Below are 20924 nucleotides of genomic sequence, written 5' to 3'. Positions count from 1 at the left end.
CCCTGTGCTCGCTGACCTACAGTGGATCCCGGACCAGCAACGCCTCGATTTTAAAATTCTCATCCTCGTGTTCAAATCCCTCCATGGCCTCGCCCCTCCCGATCTCTGTAATCTCCTCCAGCCCCACAACCACGCCCCTCCCCTCCCTCCTTGCCGGATATCTCTGCACTCCTCCAATTCTGGCCTCTTGTGCATCCCTGCTTTTCTTCGCTCCACCACTGGCAGCTGAGCCCTCAGGTGCCTAAACCCTAAACTCTGGAATTCCCTCCCTAAACAACTCTCCTCCTTTAAGACTCTCCTTAAAACCCACCTCTTTCATCGAGCTTTTGGCCATCTGTCCTATTGACTCCTTCTTTGGCTCGGTGTCAATTTTTATCGGAAAGTTCCTGTGAAATGCCATGGGACTTTTTAAACTACGTTAAAGATGCCAAATAATTGCAAGTTGTGGTTGCTGCACATACGAGTATACGAGTTGCCTTGTTCTGTAGGGAAATGAGGCAGTCATCTTGCACATCAGTCTCATTCCCACAAACAGCAATGAGATGTATGACCAGTAAATACTCCCCTCCCTCTCTCCAGTAAGCCATTTAATTGACTCTTAGACCCATTTATACTGTCATACTCATACCAATAATGGTGTTTATAATCATTGGCACTGACTTATCAGTAAATGAGAGATCGCCACACTACACAGTACAGTTCAAAGTGGTTAAAAGCGTACCGCCATACTTGGATCCATTGCCAGTGATTGCGTTCAGGGAAAGGTTGGTGCGGATATATCCTGGACTGACTACGGTCACCTGAACTCCGTACTGCTCCATCTCTGCGCGCAGGCAGTCAAAGAAGGCTTGGGTGGCGTGTTTAGACGCAGCGTCTGGAACGGGAATCCAATTAGGAACATGTTGATTCCTCACAATCCAGCAATTTGGCAAAAAGGGAAAAAAAAAATGTAGGTGTAACCTTAAAATTACCCCTCTGACTAAGGGCGACTATTAGAATGCATTAAGTCAGAACAGTGTAGAATGGTGAACCTTTTGATACAACTAAATATTAATGCAGTTTACCAGTGGCGGCAACGGGACAAATTGTGCTGAAAATTTAACGATGTATTAATGTGCAAATCGGCCAGATGCCTGTGGCGAGGAAGGGATATGCTATTAATTGCGTATCGCCACACGTTATTGGATGATCCGCACCGCTCCGCCGTTACCCTCGCGAAAATGGAAGCTCACCCTCAACCTCCCCGTGAGTTTCATGCAGTTGCTACATTTGCACACTGATTGCTCATTAAATGTGCCACAGGAAGTTAAGTCTAGTAATTAATAGCGCAAGTACCCTTTTAACAACGTGATAATTGTTAACGATTGCCAATCAATCTCTGGCCCAGAAAGTAAACAAAAATAAGCATGACGTTCTCATTCCTTCAGGTTGTGAATTGTTTTAAGAGATGTCAAATTGAATTTTTTTTCCTTACTTTTCCTTTGTCTCTTTTTTTTTCTCCTCATCTCAATCCACTCATTCTTTATTTCTCTTTCTGTACCTGATAAGACTCTAATTCACCCTCTCTCTCCATCTAAATCGCATTGGTTAAGGAGATACACCCTTTGTCCTGTTGTTCACCAAGCTCCCAGGCGCCCCGCTGCGTCGTTATCAGCTCACACTTCGAGCACGTTATGGTGCAAAGCCTTTTGAGTTGAAACGTGCAGAAAAAGGTCTAACAGCATGCTGTGAGATGCCCCACTCCAGCAAAATCCAGCTTGTTGGGAGTATATTCTTCCACTGCAAATGCACCAATAATGGAGAGGTATTGGCAACAGCCACGGAGAATGCACACACCATAAATGTTCCTTCATCGTCGCTGGGTCAAAATCCTGGAACTCTCTCCGAACAGCACTTGGGAGCACCTTCACCACGAGGACTGCAGCGGTTCAAGAAGGTGGTTCACTCAAGGACAATTAGGGATGGGCAGTAAATGCTGACTTTGCCAGCGACGCCCACATCCCAGGAACAAATTTAAAAAAATAAACCATAAACTTAGCTGTACCTGATTTGACATTGAATTCACTCTCTTTCTCAGTCCTTCCCGTTTCTTTCTCAGTCTTTTAATCTCATTGGTTAAGGAGATCGACCATTGGTCCCGCCATTTACCAAGGTCCCACGTGCCCTGTCGTCCTCTCCCTTATCCAGCAACATTGTGGGCAACATCTTTTAAACCTAAATGTGCACGAACAAGTCTAACTTACAGAGCCGCTGTGAGAGGCCCCGTTCCAGCAAAATCTGGCTCAACGTAGACACCAGGGCCAGACGTGATCTGATTACTGTGCAGGCGTTGCCCAATTATACTGGTGATTGAAGTGGACATGAAACAGTAAACGATGACTGCGTCACGATACTCACATGCAGATCGAAATGGAATCGCTACTTTCCCTTGGACGCTGCTGATCGCTACGACATGCCCACTTCTTCTTTGTACCATGGAGGGCAGGAGGGCTGCAATGTTAAGTGATTGACATAAGAGTTAAGGCGTTTCATTAGAGTGTTGTATGGCCTGTTTCTCACACACTTTGCACTGGTCGAGCTGTTTCCCCAGTCAGCAACAGTTGGCAGTGAATCCCACACAATTGTCAGTCCTTCGCTATGGACACCCTAATACGTCAAGTATAGAGACCGAGCAGTTACACGCGCCGGCAGGAAGAGATCGTGGAACCAGCCCACGGTATGTATTGCGACTTTGGTTCCGATGATGGTCAGAAATTTCCTGGGCAGCTGCCCTAATGTTATGAGTTTGCCTCGTGTGTAGAGAAGTCCTCTGGACCAGTTAGCTTCAGTCTCCAGTCTGTGTTGAGTTAGCAAGCCCCAACCCAGGCAGTGGTAGGGGCGCGACAACCAGCGTCTATCCCAAAGTACAAGGATGGGAATATTGCAGCAAGGATGTGATTGCACTAGAGAGGGTACAGAGGATATTTACGAGGATGTTGCCAAGACTAGAGGAAAGATTGGATAAGCTGGGGTTGTAGGCTGAAGGGAGAACATAACATAACATAAGAAATAGGAGCAGGAGTAGGCTATTCGCCCCTCAAGCCTGCTCTGCCATTCAATAAGATCATGGCTGATCATCGACCTCAACTCCACTTTCCCCGTCAGATCTCCATATCCCTTGATTCCCCTAGACTCCAAAAATCTATCTATCTCAGCCTTGAATATATTCAGACACTGAGCATCCAGAGAGAATTCCAAAGATTCACAAACCTCTGAGTGAAGAAATTCCTCCTCATCTCAGTCTTAAATGGCCGACCTCTTATCCTGAGACTATGTCCCCTAGTTCTAGACTCCCCAACCAATCTCTCAGCAACTACCCTGTCAATCTCCTTCAGAATCTTGTATGTTTCAATGAGATCACCCCTCATTCTTCTAAACTCCAGGGAGTGTAGGCCCATTCTATGCAATCTTTCATCATAGGACAGCCCTTTCATCCCATTATTGCATTAACTTTGTTACAAGCTCCTACTATTTCTTGATTAATATTCTGTCCAACAGTATAGCTACTGTTAGGGGGCGTATATACTACTCATAGAAATTTACAGCATGAAAGGAGGCCATTTCGGCCCATCGTGTCCGCGCTGGCCGACCAAGAGCTATCCAGCCTAATCCCACTTTCCAGCTCTTGGTCCGTAGCCCTGTAGGTTACGGCACTTTAAGTGCACATCCAAGTATCTTTTTAAAATGTGGTGAGGGTTTTTGCCTCTACCACCCTTTCAGGCAGTGAGTTCCAGATCCCCACCAGCCTCTGGGTAAAGACATTTCCCCCCCATATCTCCTCTATACATCCATTTACTTTAAATCTATGCCCCCTGGTTGTTGACCCCTCTGCCAAGGGAAACAGGTCCTTCCTATCAACTCCATCCAGGCCCCTCATCATTTTATACACCTCAATCAGGTCTCCACTCAGCCTCCTCTGTTCCAAAGAAAACAGACCTAGCATCTCCAATCTTTCCTCATAGCCAAAATTCTCCAGTCCAGGCAACATTCCTGTAAATCTCCTCTGTAGCCTTTCCAGTGCAATCACATCCTTCCTATAATGTGATGACCAGAACTGCACACAGTACTCCAGCTGCAGTCTAACCAGTGTTTTATACAGTTCAAGCATAACGTCCTTGCTCTTGTATTCCATGCCTCGGCTAATCAAGGCAAGTATTCTGTATGCTTCTTAACCACCTTATCTACCTGGCCTGCTACCTTCAGCGATCTGTGGACATGCACTCCAAGGTCCCTTTGTTCCTCTACACTTCTCAATGTCCTACCATTTAATGTGTATTCCCTTGCCTCGTTAGACCTCCCCAAATGCATTACCTCACACTTATCTGGATTGAATTCCATTTGCCACTGTTCTGCCCACCTGACCAGTACATTGATATCTTCCTGCAGTCGAACAGCTTTCTCCTTCATTATCAACCACACTAGTGTCATCTGCAAACTTCTTAATCATACCCTCAACATTCAAGTCCAAGTCATTGATATATACCACAAAAAGCAAGGGACCCAGCACTGAGCCCTGCGGAACCCCACTGGATACAGCCTTCCAGTCACAAAAACACCCATCAACCGTTACCCTTTACTTCCTGCCTCTGAGCCAATTTTCTTCCACCAGTGTTTTCTGCCCCTTGTTATTCCTTATCACCCATACTGATTCAACTTCCAGATCTTCCAAGCCAAGATTCTTTCTCTCTACTGTCCTTAGGTCATCCTTTATTATCAGGGCAATCCCCACTCGTTTTCCATTCTGCCTGTCTTTTTGGGAGACTTAATTGAGGTGTATAAAATGATGAGGGGGCCTGGCTAGAGTGGATAGGAAGGACCTGTTTCCCCTGGCGGATTGGTCAACAATTAGGGGGCATAGATTTAAAGTAATTGGTGGGAGGTTTAGAGGGGATTTGAGGGGAAACTTTTTCACCCAGAGGGTGGTGGGGGTCTGGAACTCACTGTCTGAAAGGGTGGTAGAGGCAGAAACCCTCACCACATTTAAAAAGTACTTGGATATGCACTTGAAGTGCCGTCACCTACAGGGCTATGGAACAAGAACTGGAAAGTGGGATTAGACTGGGTATTTATTTTTCGGCCGACACGGACACAATGGGCCCAATGGCCTCTTTCTGTGCTGTAAACTTCTAGGACTCTATGATTAACCAGAGTTCCTGCTCCCGATCGCTATCCAGTGACCCGTGCTGGGAAATGTGTATTTGTGGAGTAGGGCGAGGGCAGGATTGGGGTCAGCAGGGATGCTTCTCCAAGACCCAACAGCTCCCTCACATTCACTGTCAAGGCTAAGATAGGACGAGCAATAGCCAATTAGGCGAAACATCAGAGGATGTCAGGGACCCGAGGGAGCCATTGGGAAAGAACATCGGGCCGATTTGCTGTCACCACTGAAGGCCAATATCACTCGCAAAATGTGTCAGCAGGCCGACACATCATCTGCCTCTCATCAGCCACTCCATGGGATCTATTCCATGGGATCAAAACTTCTGCAGAGGTACCACAAGAGTGAAACGCAGATTATGTGACCGCTTTGCGGAACACCTCCGTTCAGTCCGTAAGCGTGACCCTGAGCTTCCGGTCGCCCGTCACTTTAATTCTCCACTCCCACTCTGACCTCTCTGTCCTCGGACTCCTGCACTGTTCCAATGAAGCTCAACGCAAGCTCGAGGAACAGCACCTCATCTTTCGTTTTGGCACTTCTGGACTCAACATCAAGTTCAACAATTTCAGACCTTAACCTCTGCCCACATTTTGCTCTGATGTATTTTTTCTCTCTCCGTTTCCCATGGCAGCTGATAATTATCCTGCTATTCACACCCTATCTAAACAATTCCTTTTCTAACTTCTGCCGTTACAGGTCGAGCTTCCCTTATCCAGAACCCTTGGGACCTGGCCTGTTCTGGATGAGGGGTGGTCACGTTAAATTGGATGGTACAGGTACTGAGCAAGGGGATATCGGGGCTGGCTGGCTTGGGGCTGGGAGTGCGGCAGAGTGATCATGGGGGGCGGGGGGGGGAGGGGGGAGGAGGCGGTGGATCACGGGGTCAGGCCAGCGATTGCGGAAATCGGCAGCAAGGAACAACTTCAATTTGTTCATGTCAGAGTTCTGTGCATGTGCCACCTGGTGGTCGGAAATGGTTCTGGATAAGGGAGGTTCAACCTGTACTCCCTCAATTCGGTCCATCATCCATTTTGTCTCTCAAATCTCCCTTGTCTTCCACCCTATCATAGACCTTCCCTTTTGTTCTTTCCTCCTCTCCCCCTTTCAGTGCTCCTTAAGAATCCGTTCATTTCGAACATTCGCCAGTTTTGACGAAGGGTCATCGACCCAAAACTGTTTCTCTCTCCACAGATGCTGCCTGACCTGCTGAGATTTCCAGCATTTTCTGTTTTTATTTCAGATTCCAGCATCCGCAGTCTTCTGCCATGGGATCTATTGTTGTTTAACCATCAAAACCAAAAAAGCCATCAAAAAAGATTGCTGTTCAAATTTCTAGAGGTTACCAAAACTTCTGCAGAGGTACCACAAGTGTGAACAAATGAATTCTGTTATAATATTTAGGGACCAAAAATGTATCTTCTTCCTGCTGCTTGAGCACCATCTGGTGGTCACCCCGAACAAGACAGCAGTACTCCACTGGTGCAAGGAATCGGAAGATTTCAATGCGTTGTTAAATTTTTTTTCCTCCTTGCTCTCCTGAAGAGGCTGGCCCGGGTTGCAGTTCCCCAGGTACCAGAAGGAGGGGAGTACATTGCTGGATTGCCCATTGAGTGCTGGTAGTTATTAGATGAGTGGGGAGTGAATCCCAGCCAAGTCCAATGCTCTCTTCACCCAACTGGTGTGTACACCTGCATTTCGCAACAAGAGTCAGTGCACAGAAATCAGGAGCAGGAACCCCGGCAGATTCCCCCCACCCACCCCTTCCTCTACGCTGGGGCTCAGCAGCCGATTGTAGTGTCATAAAGAAAGAACTTGCATTTTATATAGCGCCTTTCACAACCTCAGGACGTCCCAAAGTGCTTTACAACCAATGAAGTCGCTTTTGAAGTGTAATCACTGTTGTAATGACTACAAGTTATACTGTAGGAAACGCGGCAGCAGCTTTGCACACAGCAAGACCCCATGTGTGCAACGTGACAATGACCAGATCATCTGTTTTTGTGATGTTGGTTGAGGGATAAATATTGGCCCCAGGACTCTGGGGGGGGAACTTCCCTGCTCTTCTTCGAAACCGAGGCCGCGTCTGCCCTCTCAGATGGACATGAAAGATCCCATGGCACTTTTTCGAAGAAGAACAGGGAAGTTATTCCCGGTGTCCTGGGCCAATATTTATCCCTCGAGCATCAACACTAAAGCAACATCACAAAAACAGATTTTCTGGTCATTATCACATTGCTGTTTGTGGGAGCTTGCTGTGCGCAAATTGGCTGCCGCGTTACCCACATTACAACAGTGACTACACTCCAAAAGTACTTCACTGGCTGTAACGTGCTTCGGGACGTCCTGAGGTCATGAAAGGCGCTATATAAACGCAGAGTCTCATTTTTTTCTGCCTCTCCTGATTTCAGCCCTGCCCTTAATGAGGGGGAGGGGGTTGCCACACCAAAGCACTTCCCCGCAGTGAGGGAGTGGGCCTCACCCCAGGTCACTTTCACGTATCTCCTCCCGGCTGGTTCTAGAGCAACGCTGGCAGAGCAGTGACAAGGCAGTGCCCCCCGTCTCTTAGCGTGCAGGCTTGGGGTTGGGGCGGGGGACCTAGACATCAGGAGCAATGAAAACTCACAGAATACGCAACTTAAAAACTAACCTTTTGTTAACGCAACTGGTCCGAAATAGTTGATATTCATCACATCTTTATCAACCTTAACGGCCGTGTCCAGGATGTTGCCTCTGTAACTGATGCCTGCATTATTTATTAGCACGTCCACTTGGCCAAAGCAGTCGAGAATCTCTTGGGCGCTGCTGCCCATGGTGTCCAAGTCCGCTAGGTCAAAGGTCACCATCTGAGGCGTGTGCGTCTGTGAACAGGACCCGAACGCACAGTGAGAGAATTAAACCACCCAACGCTTGTCGTATTCGTTCGTTGCAACTGGGAATGCCGGGGGAAACTCCTGACGTGATGTGTCTGGGCTGCAATGAGGATGGGACAGTGCTCCCTCACCACCAGCCAAGGGCTGCCGTAATACCCGAGAGAAGCAACTCAAGAGTAAATAATGCTCGGCACCAATACTTTGCCGGTTTTTAAACTTGTGCCTGAACCCCAAGATAAGGCTAAAGCCTTGAAATCACGTCCTGGAATTGCAACACAGTCTATTGCTCAGTTTTGGGTCTATTTCACTATTGGCAGCAACCAGAGGCACCATCAGTGCTTATCTGATAGAGGTGCTTAAAAATTATGAAATTATGAATTATGTAGAGAAAACGTTTCCACTTGTGGGCGGAGTCCAAAACTCAGGGCCATAAATATAAGAAAGTCACCAATTAAATCCAATAGGGAATTCAGGAGAAATTTCTTCACCCAGAAAGTGCTTAGAGTGTGGAACTCATTACCACATGGATTGCTTGAGGGGAATAGCGTAGATACATTTAAGGGGAAACTAGATAAATACATGAGGAAGAAAAGCATGGAAGGATATGGTGATGGGGTGAGATGAAGAGGGGTGGGAGGAGGCTCGTGGGGAGCATAAACCCCGGCACGGACCTGTTGGGCCGAATGGGCTGTTTCTGTGCTGTAACATTCTAAGATTACGTCGCTGTGAAGCGCCTTGGGACATTTTACTACGTTAAAGGCATTATATAAATGCAGGAAGTTTTCCACTCATAGGGGAAACATAATCTCAGAATAAGGATCCATCCATTTAAAACTGAGATGAGGAGGAATTTCTTCTCTCAGAGGGTCGTAAATCTGTGGAATTCTCTGCCCCAGAGAGCTGGGTCATTGAATATATTTAAGGCGGAAATAGACAGTTTTTTGAGCGATAAGGGAGTAAAGGGTTATGGGGCCGGGCAGGGAAGTGGAGCTGAGTCCATGATCAGATCAGCCATGATCTTATTGAATGGTGGAGCAGGCTCGAGTGGCCAAATGGCCTACTCCTGCTCCTATTTCTTATGTTCTTATCAACTATCAGTAGTAGTGATGTTGGGGAGCGCATCAAACAGGAAATTAGGGGTGCATGCAATAAAGGTGCAGCAGTTATAATGGGTGACTTTAATATGCACATAGATTGGGCTAGCCAAACTGGAAGCAATACGGTGGAGGAGGATTTCCTGGAGTGCATAAGGGATGGTTTTCTAGACCAATATGTCAAGGAACCAACTAGGGGGGAGGCCATCTTAGACTGGGTGTTGTGTAATGAGACAGGATTAATTAGCAATCTCATTGTGCGAGGCCCCTTGGGGAAGAGTGACCATAATATGGTGGAATTCTGCATTAGGATGGAGAATGAAACAGTTAATTCAGAGACCATGGTCCAGAACTTAAAGAAGGGTAACTTTGAAGGTATGAGGCATGAATTGGCTGAGATGGATTGGCGAATGATACTTAAGGGGTTGACTGTGGATGGGCAATGGCAGACATTTAGAGACCGCATGGATGAACTACAACAATTGTACATTCCTGTCTGGCGTAAAAATAAAAAAGGGAAGGTGGCTCAACCGTGGCTATCAAGCGAAATCAGGGATAGTATTAAAGCCAAGGAATTGGCATACAAATTGGCCAGAAATTGCAGCGAACCTGGGGACTGGGAGAAATTTAGAACTCAGCAGAGGAGGACAAAGGGTTTGATTAGGGCAGGGAAAATGGAGTACGAGAAGAAGCTTGCAGGGAACATTAAGGCGGATTGCAAAAGTTTCTATAGATATGTAAAGAGAAAAAGGTTAGTAAAGACAAACATAGGTCCCCTGCAGTTAGAATCAGGGGAAGTCATAACGGGGAACAAAGAAATGGCAGACCAATTGAACAAGTACTTTGGTTCGGTATTCACTAAGGAGGACACAAACAACCTTCCGGATATAAAAGGGGTCAGAGGGTCTAGTAAGGAGGAGGAACTGAGGGAAATCTTTATTAGTCGGGAAATTGTGTTGGGGAAATTGATGGGATTGAAGGCCGATAAATCCCCAGGGCCTGATGGACTGCATCCCAGAGTACTTAAGGAGATGGCCTTGGAAATAGCGGATGCATTGACAGTCATTTTCCAACATTCCATTGACTCTGGATCAGTTCCTATGGAGTGGAGGGTAGCCAATGTAACCCCACTTTTTAAAAAAGGAGGGAGAGAAAACGGAATTATAGACCGGTCAGCCTGACCTCAGTAGTGGGTAAAATGATGGAATCAATTATTAAGGATGTCATAGCAGCGCATTTGGAAAAAGGTGATATGATAGGTCCAAGTCAGCATGGATTTGTGAAAGGGAAATCATGCTTGACAAATCTTCTAGAATTTTTTGAGGATGTTTCCAGTAAAGTGGACAAGGGAGAACCAGTTGATGTGGTATATTTGGACTTTCAGAAGGCTTTCGACAAGGTCCCACACAAGAGATTAATGTGCAAGGTTAAAGCACATGGGATTGGGGGTAGTGTGCTGACGTGGATTGAGAACTGGTTGTCAGACAGGAAGCAAAGAGTAGGAGTAAATGGGTACTTTTCAGAATGGCAGGCAGTGACTAGTGGGGTACCGCAAGGTTCTGTGCTGGGGCCCCAGCTGTTTACATTGTACATTAATGATTTAGATGAGGGGATTAAATGTAGTATCTCCAAATTTGCGGATGACACTAAGTTGGGTGGCAGTGTGAGCTGCGAGGAGGATGCTATGAGGCTGCAGAGCGACTTGGATAGGTTAGGTGAGTGGGCAAATGCATGGCAGATGAAGTATAATGTGGATAAATGTGAGGTTATCCACTTTGGTGGTAAAAACAGAGAGACAGACTATTATCTGAATGGTGACAGATTAGGAAAAGGGGAGGTGCAACGAGACCTGGGTGTCATGGTACATCAGTCATTGAAGGTTGGCATGCAGGTACAGCAGGCGGTTAAGAAAGCAAATGGCATGTTGGCCTTCATAGCGAGGGGATTTGAGTACAGGGACAGGGAGTTGTTGCTACAGTTGTACAGGGCCTTGGTGAGGCCACACCTGGAGTATTGTGTACAGTTTTGGTCTCCTAACTTGAGGAAGGACATTCTTGCTATTGAGGGAGTGCAGCGAAGATTCACCAGACTGATTCCCGGGATGGTGGGACTGACCTATCAAGAAAGACTGGATCAACTGGGCTTGTATTCACTGGAGTTCAGAAGAATGAGAGGGGACCTCATAGAAACGTTTAAAATTCTGACGTGTTTAGACAGGTCAGATGCAGGAAGAATGTTCCCAACGTTGGGGAAGTCCAGAACCAGGGGTCACAGTCTAAGGATAAGGGATAAGCCATTTAGGACCGAGATGAGGAGAAACTTCTTCACCCAGAGAGTGGTGAACCTGTGGAATTCTCTACCACAGAAAGTAGTTGAGGCCAATTCACTAAATATATTCAAAAGGGAGTTAGATGAAGTCCTTACTACTAGGGGGATCAAGGGGTATGGCGAGAAAGCAGAAAGGGGGTACTGAAGTTGCATGTTCAGCCATGAACTCATTGAATGGTGGTGCAGGCTAGAAGGGCTGAATGGCCTACTCCTGCACCTATTTTCTATGTTTCTATGTTTCCATGCTCATGAGGATATGGATAAGGAACAGCTTCCCCCAACTCAACAGTGGGAAGACCGAAGCCATTGTGCTCTGTCCCTGCCAGCATCTCCACTCCCTTCCCACAAACTCCCACTTCCCTCCCTGGCATCTCTTTCAAACCAAACCAGACTGTGTCTTTCTGTTGACTCTGGACTGAGCTTTAAACCCCAATCTTATCCGTCACCTTAGACTGTGAGAGTTATCACCGACACGCTTTTATCCACACCAACACCTTGGCTGCCCGTGCTTGCAAACATCGCACCACCACACCTACGCCGCGAATATGCAGTCTGCAGAGAATACAACCGCTACACCAGCAAAGACCTGCTGATCCAGCCCTTTGGGCCTGCTCCGCCATTCAATACGATCATGGCTGATCTTCGACCTCAACTCCACCTCCTTGCACTATCCCCATATTCCTTGGTTCCCCAACTATCCAAAAATCTATCGATCTCTGTCTCATACATAAGCAATGACCAAGCATCCACGTTTGAATGAAAACATTTTTTTTTCTTATACATCTGGTTCAAATTTACCTTTTGACTCACTTAAATTTATGCCCTCTTGTTCTGCTGGCCTGGCTCACCTTGCAGTGGCAATCTGGTATCCCTGTATTTATATCAGTTGCGCCCTTGCCAGTCGAGAAAACTAGCTAAAGCTCACCCAAAGCCTCAAAAACATTGGGCTGCTCCCAAGCCAAAAATGTCCGTGAAGTTATAGGGGCTTTAGAACTCGTATTCTATCTGGATCTGGCTTATTTCATAGCAGGGAACATAGACTGTACAGCACAAAAACTGGCAATTTGGCCTAACAGCTCTGTGCCGGTGTTTATGCTCCACACAAGCCTCCTCCCACCCCTCTTCATCTCACCCCATCAGCATATCCTTCTATTCCTTTCTCCCTCATGTGTTTATCTAGCTTCCCCTTAAATGTATCTGTGCTATTTGCCTCAACTACTCCCTGTGGCAGCGAGTTCCACAGTCTCACCACTCTCTGGGTAAAGAAGTTTCTCCTGAATTCCCTAAAATAAAAGACTTGCATTTATATAGCGCCTTTCACGACCTCCGGACGTCTCAAAGCGCTTTACAGCCAATTAAGTACTTTTGGAGTGTAGTTACTGTTGTAATGTGGGAAATGCGGCAGCCAATTTGCGCACAGCAAGCTCCCACAAACAGCAATGTGACAATGACCAGAAAATCTGTTTTTATTAAGTTGATTGAGGGATAAATTAGCCAGGACTCTGAATTCTCGACTGGATTTATTAGCAATGAGCTTATATTTATGGCTTTGGACTCCCCTAACTACATGTATCGTTACTTGTATCCCGCAGCCCTAATTACCTTTCTCTTGCCGTTCACCATTCCTGTTAGCTCCTTCACGAGATCCTCCAGCTTCTGCCTGTCCCGGCCACACAACACCAGCCTGGCCCCGGCTGTGTGGAAAACTCTGGCACACTCTGACAGGGAAAACAAAGACCATCGGTTTTAGCTTCAACTTGCATTTGTATAGCGCCATAACCATAGTAAAACATCCCAAGGCGCTTCATGGGAGCGATTATCAGATAAAATTCGACACCGAGCCACAAGAGATATTAGGGCAGATGAACAAAGGCTTGGTCAAAGAGGTAGGTATTAAGAAATAAATAATTGCATTTCTATAGCGCCTTTCACAACCACAGGATGTCCCAAAGCACTTTACAGCCAATGAAGTACTTTTCAAGTGTAGTCACTCTTGCTTTATATAATGCTGTAGCCAATTTGTGCACAGCAAGCTCCCACAAAAAGCAACTTTATAATGACCAGATAATCTGTTTTTGTTATGTTATTTGTGGGATAAATATTGGCCACGACACCAGGGATAACTCCCCTGCTCTTCTTCGAAATAGTGCCATGGGATCCTTTACGTCCACCTGAGAGGGCAGATGGGCCTCGGTTTAACATCTCATCCGAAAGACAGCACCTCCGACAGTGCAGCGCTCCCTCAGCATTGCACTGGGAGTGTCAGCCTAGATTTATGTGCTCAAGTCTCTGTAGTGGGACCTGAACCCACATCTTAAAAGGAGGGGAGAGGGGTGGAGAGGTTTAGAGAGGGAGTTCCAGAGTTTAGGACCGCGGTAGCTGGAAGCACAGCCGGCAATGGTGGAGCGATTAAAACGGGAGGCTCAAGAAACCACAGGCAATTCCAGAACATTCACCACTGCCCTGTGACAAGGTCACCACACACTCCAGCACGTTACATTGCTGCTCTGCAAATGGGCACGATGCTCCGACAAAACAAATACATTAGTTAGGCCACAGCGAGAGTACTGCGTGCAGTTCTGGTCACCACATTACAGGAAGGATGAGATTGCATTAGAAAGGGTGCAGAGGAGATTTATGAGGATGTTCCCAGGACTGGGAAAACTTTAGCTATGAGCTAGATTGGATGGGTGAGAGTTGTTTTCCTTGGAACAGAGGATGAGGGGAGATTTAATTGAGGTGTATAAAATTATGAGGGGCATAGATAACGTGAATAGGAAGGACGCATTTCCGTTAGCAGAGGGGTCAATAACCAGGCAGTGTAATTATTTGTATTGCACTTTTTTTGACAGACATGAGTCCCCCACCCTCCCAGCCCCAAATCATTCCCTCCACGTGATGCCGAGAAGCAGGACCTGAGGCCCCAGACTCCGCTGAGGCTCCAACTCCGCCTGCTCAGGCTCCGGCTCTTCCCTCCCCCCCCCCCGCAGAATCTCTTCCCTCCCCACTCTCCTCCCCCGACTCTCTTGCCGTCCCACTGACTCTCCCCCGCCCCTGACTCCCCTCTCTTCCCCGCCCACCCGGCTCCCTTTCTCTATCCTCCCTAACACCCCCCTCTTGACTCTCTACCTCCCCCCCTACGACTCTCTTTCCCTCCGACTCTCCCCCCCCGTCGAGACTCTCTCTCCCCTCCCGACCCTCTCTCTCCACCCTCCACCTCCCCCCCTTTGACCCTCTCTCACCACACTCGCCCCCCTCTCTACCTCCACCACCACTGCCCCCCCCCTCCACCTCCACCACCACTGCCCCCCCCCCCCCCCCCACTCCACCTCCATGGGTGGGTGAGAGGGGGGGGGGGACACGGGTGGATGGGGAGGGGGGGGAGGAGAGACACGGGTGGGGGAAGACACGGGCGGGGGGGGAGGGGGAAGACGCGGGCGGGGGGGGAGGGGGAAGACGCGGGCGGGGGGGAGGGGGAAGACGCGGGCGGGGGGGGAGGGGGAAGACGCGGGCGGGGGGGAGGGGGAAGACGCGGGCGGGGGGGGAGGGGGAAGACGCGGGCGGGGGGGGAGGGGGAAGACGCGGGCGGGGGGGAGGGGGAAGACGCGGGCGGGGGGGAGGGGGAAGACGCGGGCGGGGGGGGAGGGGGAAGACGCGGGCGGGGGGGGAGGGGGAAGACGCGGGCGGGGGGGGGAGGGGGAAGACGCGGGCGGGGGAAGACGCGGCGGGGGGGAGGGGGAAGACGCGGGCGGGGGGGAGGGGGAAGACGCGGGCGGGGGGGAGGGGGAAGACGCGGGCGGGGGGGAGGGGGAAGACGCGGGCGGGGGGGAGGGGGAAGACGCGGGCGGGGGGGAGGGGGAAGACGCGGGCGGGGGGGAGGGGGAAGACGCGGGCGGGGGGGAGGGGGAAGACGCGGGCGGGGGGGAGGGGGAAGACGCGGGCGGGGGGGAGGGGGAAGACGCGGGCGGGGGGGAGGGGGAAGACGCGGGCGGGGGGGAGGGGGAAGACGCGGGCGGGGGGGAGGGGGAAGACGCGGGCGGGGGGGAGGGGGAAGACGCGGGCGGGGGGGAGGGAGGGAGACGCGGGCGGGGGGGAGGGGGAAGACGCGGGCGGGGGGGAGGGGGAAGACGGGGGCGGGGGGGAGGGGGAAGACGCGGGCGGGGGGGAGGGGGAAGACGCGGGCGGGGGGGAGGGAGGGAGACGCGGGTGGGGGGGGGAGACATGACACGGGTTGAGGGGAGGGGGACACGGGTGGGGGGGGAGGGAGACACGGGTGGGGTGGAGGGGGAAGACACGGGTGGGGGGGGGGAATACACGGGTAGGGGGGGGAAGACACGGGTGGGGGGGGGAAGACACGGGTTGGGGGGGGGGGGGAGACACGGGTTGGGGGGGGGGGGAGACACGGGTTGGGGGGGGGGTTGGGGGGGGGGGGAAGACACGGGTTGGGGGGGGGGAGACACGGGTGGGGGCGGGAGGAGAAGACACGGGTGGGGGGGAAGGAGAAGACACGGGTGGGGGGGGAGGAGAAGACACAGGTGGGGGGGGGGGAGGAGAAGACACAGGTGGGGGGGGGGGAGGAGAAGACACAGGTGGGGGGGGGGGAGAAGACACGGATGGGGGGGGGAGAGAAGACACGGATGGGGGGGGGGGAGAAGACACGGATGGGGGGGGGGGGAGAAGACACGGGTGGTGGTGGGGGGGGGAGAAGACACGGGTGGTGGGGGGGGGGAGATGACAGACACGGGTGGTGGGGGGGGGGAGATGACAGACACGGGTGGGGGGGGGAGAGAAGACACGGGTGGGGGGGGAGAGAAGACACGGGTGGGGGGGGGAGAAAACACGGGTGGGGGGGGGGGAGAGAAGACACGGGTGGTGGGGGGGGGGGGAGAAGACACGGGTGGGGGGGGGGGGAGAAGACACGGGTGGGGGGGGGAGAAGACACGGGTGGGGGGGGGGAGAAGACACGGGTGGGGGGGGGGAGAAGACACGGGTGGGGGGGGGGGAGATGACAGACACGGGTAGAGGGGGGGAGACCGGGTGGAGGGGGGAGAGAGAGAGAGACACGGAGGGGGGGGAGAGAAGAGACACAGGTTGGGGGGGGGGGGAGAAGAGACACGGGTGTAGTGGGGGGAGGGAGAGAAGAGACACGGGTGGGGGGGGAGGGGAAGAGACACGGGGGGGGAAGGGGAAGAGACACGGGTGGGGGGGGGGAAGGGGAAGAGTCACGGGTGGGGGGGGGGAAGGGGAAGAGTCACGGGTGGGGGGGGGGGAAGGGGAAGAGTCACGGGTGGGGGGGGGAAGGGGAAGAGACACGGGTGGGGGGGGGGAAGGGGAAGAGACACGGGTGGGGGGGGAAGGGGAAGAGACACGGGTGAGGGGGGGGAAGAGAGACGTGGGTGGAGGGGGGCGGGGGGAGAGACACGGATGGTGGGGGGGGAAGAGAGATACACGGGTGGTGGGGGGGTGGGGGTGATGAGACACGGGGGGAGGGGAAGAGAGATACACGGGTGGGTGGGAGAGAGAGACACGGGTGGTGGGGGTGGGGAAGAGACACGGGGGGGGGGGGGGGAAGAGACACGGGGGGGGGGGAGAGACACGGGGGGGGGGGAGAGACACGGGGGGGGGGGGGGGGAGAGATACACGGGTGGGTGGGAGAGAGAGACACGGGTGGTGTGGGGGGGGGGGGGGAAGAGAGATACACTGGTGAGTGGGGGGGAGAGAGATACACGGGTGGGTGGGTGGGAGAGAGAGACACGGGTGGTGGGGGGGGAAGAGAGATACACGGGTGGGTGGGTGGGTGGGTGGGTGGGAGAGAGAGACACGGGTGGGGGGAAAAGAGAGATACACGGGTGGGTGGGAGAGAGAGACACGGGTGGTGGGGGAGGGGAAAGAGACACGAGTGGAGGGGGGGCGGGGGGAAGAAGAGACACGGGTGGGGTTGGAGGATGCACTTGGACTGGGGGAGGCATGTACTTGGACTGGGGTAGGCATGTACTTGGACTGGGGTAAGGCACTTTGGCTGGCCCTTGCTGTCTTCTGGGAAGCCCTGTCCTCTGTCGCTTCAGTGAGTCAAAGTGGATCGAGTTACAATTTGCAAAGTCAATGAGACTTGGGGTGCGCGGTTCCAGTCACACATTCCTGTAAAACTTCAGGGTGTGGCTTATCCTCCAAGGGGTCCAATCATAGACAAATGGTGGAGCATGGTGGCGATTCTTGCTGTCCAAATAAGCACATCCATAACCAGGGGGAATAGATTTAAAGTAATGGGGGGGGGGGAGGTTTAGAGCAGATATGAGGGGAAATTTTTTCACCCAGAGGGTGGTGAGAGTCTGGAACTCACTGCCTGAAAGGGTGGTGGAGGCAGAAATCCTCACCACATTTAAAAAGTACTTGGATGTGCAATTACACAGCTGTAACCTACAGGGCTACGGACGTAGTGCTGGAAGGTGGGATTAAGCTGGGAGTGACCGTTGCTCTGTATCTGGTCCACATGTGCCTGATCCCGATTACTGAAATGAGCTGCAAAAGCGAAAAAAGTGGTTCTGTTCCTCGCACTGACAAATCTTAATTTAGAAAGACACGGATTAATCAGGGACAGTCAGCACGGATTTGTTAAGGGAAGGTCATATCTGACTAACTTGATTGAATTTTTTGAGGAGGTAACAAGGAAGGTAGTGCGTACAATGTAGTGTACATGGATTTTAGCAAAAGCTTTTGATGAGGTCCCACATGGCATACTGGTCATGAAAGTAAAAGCCCATGGGATCTAGGGCAAAGTGGCAAGTTGGATCCAAAATTGCTTCAGAGGTAGAATGGTTTTTGTGACTGGAAGGCTGTATCCAGTGAAGTTCCGCAGGGCTCAGTACTCGATCCCTTGTTTTTTGTGGTATATGTCAATGATTTAGACTTGAATGTAGGGGGTATGATTAAGAAGTTTGCAGATGATACTAAAATCGGCTGTGTGGTTGATAATGAAGAAGAAAGCTGTAGACTGCAGGAAGATATCTATGAACTGGTCAGATGGGCAGAACAGTGGCAAATAGAATGTATTTGGGGAGGGCTAACAAGGAAAGGGAATACACATTAAATGGTAGGACATTGAGAAGTGTAGAGAAACAAAGGGACCTTGGAGTGCATGTTCACAGACCCCTGAAGGTAGCAGGCCAGGTAGATAAGGTGGTTAAGAAGGCATATGGAATACTTGCATTTATTAGCCGTGGCATAGAATATAAGAACAGGGGGGTATGCTTGAAACTGTATAAAACACTAGTTAGGCCACAGCTAGAGTACTGCTTGCAGTTCTGGTCACCACATTACAGGAAAGATGTGATTGCACTAGAAAGAGTACAGAGATTTACGAGGATGTTGCTTGGACTGGAGAATCTTAGCTATGAGGAAAGATTGGATAGGCTGGGTTTGTTTTCTTTGGAACAGAGGAGGCTGAGGAGAGACCTTATTATAAAATTATGAAGGGCCTAGATAGAGTGGAAGGGACTGGCGGGACTGACATATCAAGAAAGACTGGATCAACTGGGCTTGTATTCACTGGAGTTCAGAAGAATGAGAAGGGATCTCATAGAAACGTTTAAAATTCTGACGTGTTTAGACAGGTTAGATGCAGGAAGAATGTTCCCAATGTTGGGGAAGTCCAGAACCAGGGGGCACAGTCTAAGGATAAGGGGTAAGTCATTTAGGACTGAGATGAGGAGAAACTTCTTCACCCAGAGAGTGGTGAACCTGTGGAATTCTCTACCACAGAAAGTTGTTGAGGCCAATTCACTAAATATATTCAAAAAGGAGTTAGATGTAGTCCTTACTATTAGGGGGATCAAGGGGTATGGCGAGAAAGCAGGAATGGGGTACTGAAGTTGCATGTTCAGCCATGAACTCATTGAATGGCGGTGCAGGCTCGAAGGGCCAAATGGCCTACTCCTGCTCCATTTTTCTATGTTTTCTATGTCTATGACCTATTCCCCTTAGCAGAGGGGTCAACAACCAGGGGGCATAGATTTAAAGTAATTGGTAGGAGGTTTAGAGGGGATTTGAGGGGAAATGTCTTCATCCAGAGGGTGGTGGGGGTCTGGAACTCACGGCCTGAAAGGGTGGTAGAGGCAGAAACCCTCACCGCATTTAAAAAGTACTTGGATGTGCACCTGAAGTTACATAACCTGCAGGGCTACGGACCAAGAGCTGGACAGTGGGATTAGACTGGACAGCTTTTTGTCGGCCGGTGCAGACTCAATGGACCGAAATGGTCTCCTTCCGTGCTGTAAATTTCTATGATTCTATGACATCCTTAACCACGATGAGTGTATAAATCCACTCAGAAACAACAGAAAATGGAAATACTTGATCGAGAAAAGCATGCAGGTTACACTGTTAGGATTTACAGATGTGCCTTCACACCATGTTCAAACACTGGTTCGGCCTCAGCTGGTGTAGTGTGTTCAATTCTGGGCACCGCACCTTAGGAAGGATGTCAAGGGCCTTCGAAAGGGTGCAGAAAAAATTTACAAGTATTGTACCAGACATGAAGGGCTTCAATTATGTGGAGAGACTAGAGAAAGTCGGGTTGTTCTCCTTAGAGCAGAGAAGGTTAAGTGGAGATTTAATAGAGGTGTTCAAGAAGGGTTTTGATGGAGCAAATAAGGAGAAAGTGTTTCCAGTACCGTAAGAGTTGGTACCCAGAGGACACAGATTTAGGGTAACTGGCAAAAGAATCTGCAGGGCTACGGACCAAGAGTTGGAAAGTGGGATTAGGCTGGATAGCTCTTTGTCGGCCGGTGCAGACTTGATGTGCCGAAATGGCCTCCTTCCGTGCTGTAATTTCTATGATTCTATGACATCCTTAACCACGATGAGTGTATAAATCCATTCAGAAACAATTCTGTGATGACCTGGAATGCACTGGATGAAAGAGCGGTGGAAGCAGGCTCAATAATAACTTTCCAAAGGGAATTGGATACATACTCGAAGGGGAAAATGTGCAGGGCTATGGGGAAAGGGACAGGGAGTGGGACTAATTGGACAGCTCTTTCAAATAGCCGGCACAGGTAGGATGGGCCGAATGGCCTCAATCACTGCTGTACGATTCCATGACTTTACACCCACACTACGACAAACACCAAGCTTCAGAGGCACAGAACCTTTGGTGAAAGTGCAGCTTATAGAGGAGACTAGAACTAGAGGGCATAATCTTAGAATACGGGGCCGCCCATTTAAAACTGAGATGAGGAGGAATTTCTTCTCTCCGAGGGTTATAAATCTATGGAATTCTCTACCCCAGAGAGCTGTGGCAGCTGGGTCATTGAATATGTTTAAGACAGAGATAGACAGTTTCTTAACAATAAGGGAATAAGGGGTTATGGGAAGCGGGCAGGGAAGTGGACCTGAGTCCATGATCTTATCAAATGGAGGAGCAGGCTCGAGAGGCCA

At 50.4% G+C, this 20924-nt stretch overlaps 1 protein-coding gene across 4 annotated transcripts in view; it reads right to left on the bottom strand.

Annotated features, from left to right (window-relative positions):
- The window catches only part of dhrs7b (dehydrogenase/reductase (SDR family) member 7B), a 34788-nt gene that overhangs the window by 2163 nt on the left and 11701 nt on the right, over positions 1-20924 (bottom strand). For all 4 annotated transcript variants that reach the window (XM_070900008.1, XM_070900010.1, XM_070900009.1 and 1 more), the window contains 4 exons: positions 13092-13207; positions 7845-8055; positions 2398-2490; positions 722-874 (listed from right to left, as the gene is read on the bottom strand). In XM_070900008.1, coding sequence (XP_070756109.1) covers positions 722-874; positions 2398-2490; positions 7845-8055; positions 13092-13207 — 573 coding nt within the window. The remainder of the gene's footprint in view (positions 1-721; positions 875-2397; positions 2491-7844; positions 8056-13091; positions 13208-20924) is intronic.

The sequence above is a fragment of the Pristiophorus japonicus genome, chromosome 15, assembly GCF_044704955.1.
Source record: "Pristiophorus japonicus isolate sPriJap1 chromosome 15, sPriJap1.hap1, whole genome shotgun sequence".
Lineage (NCBI taxonomy): Eukaryota > Metazoa > Chordata > Chondrichthyes > Pristiophoridae > Pristiophorus > Pristiophorus japonicus.
The sequence above is the reverse complement of the archived record's forward strand: the minus strand, read 5'-3'. Positions and strand labels throughout refer to the sequence as shown.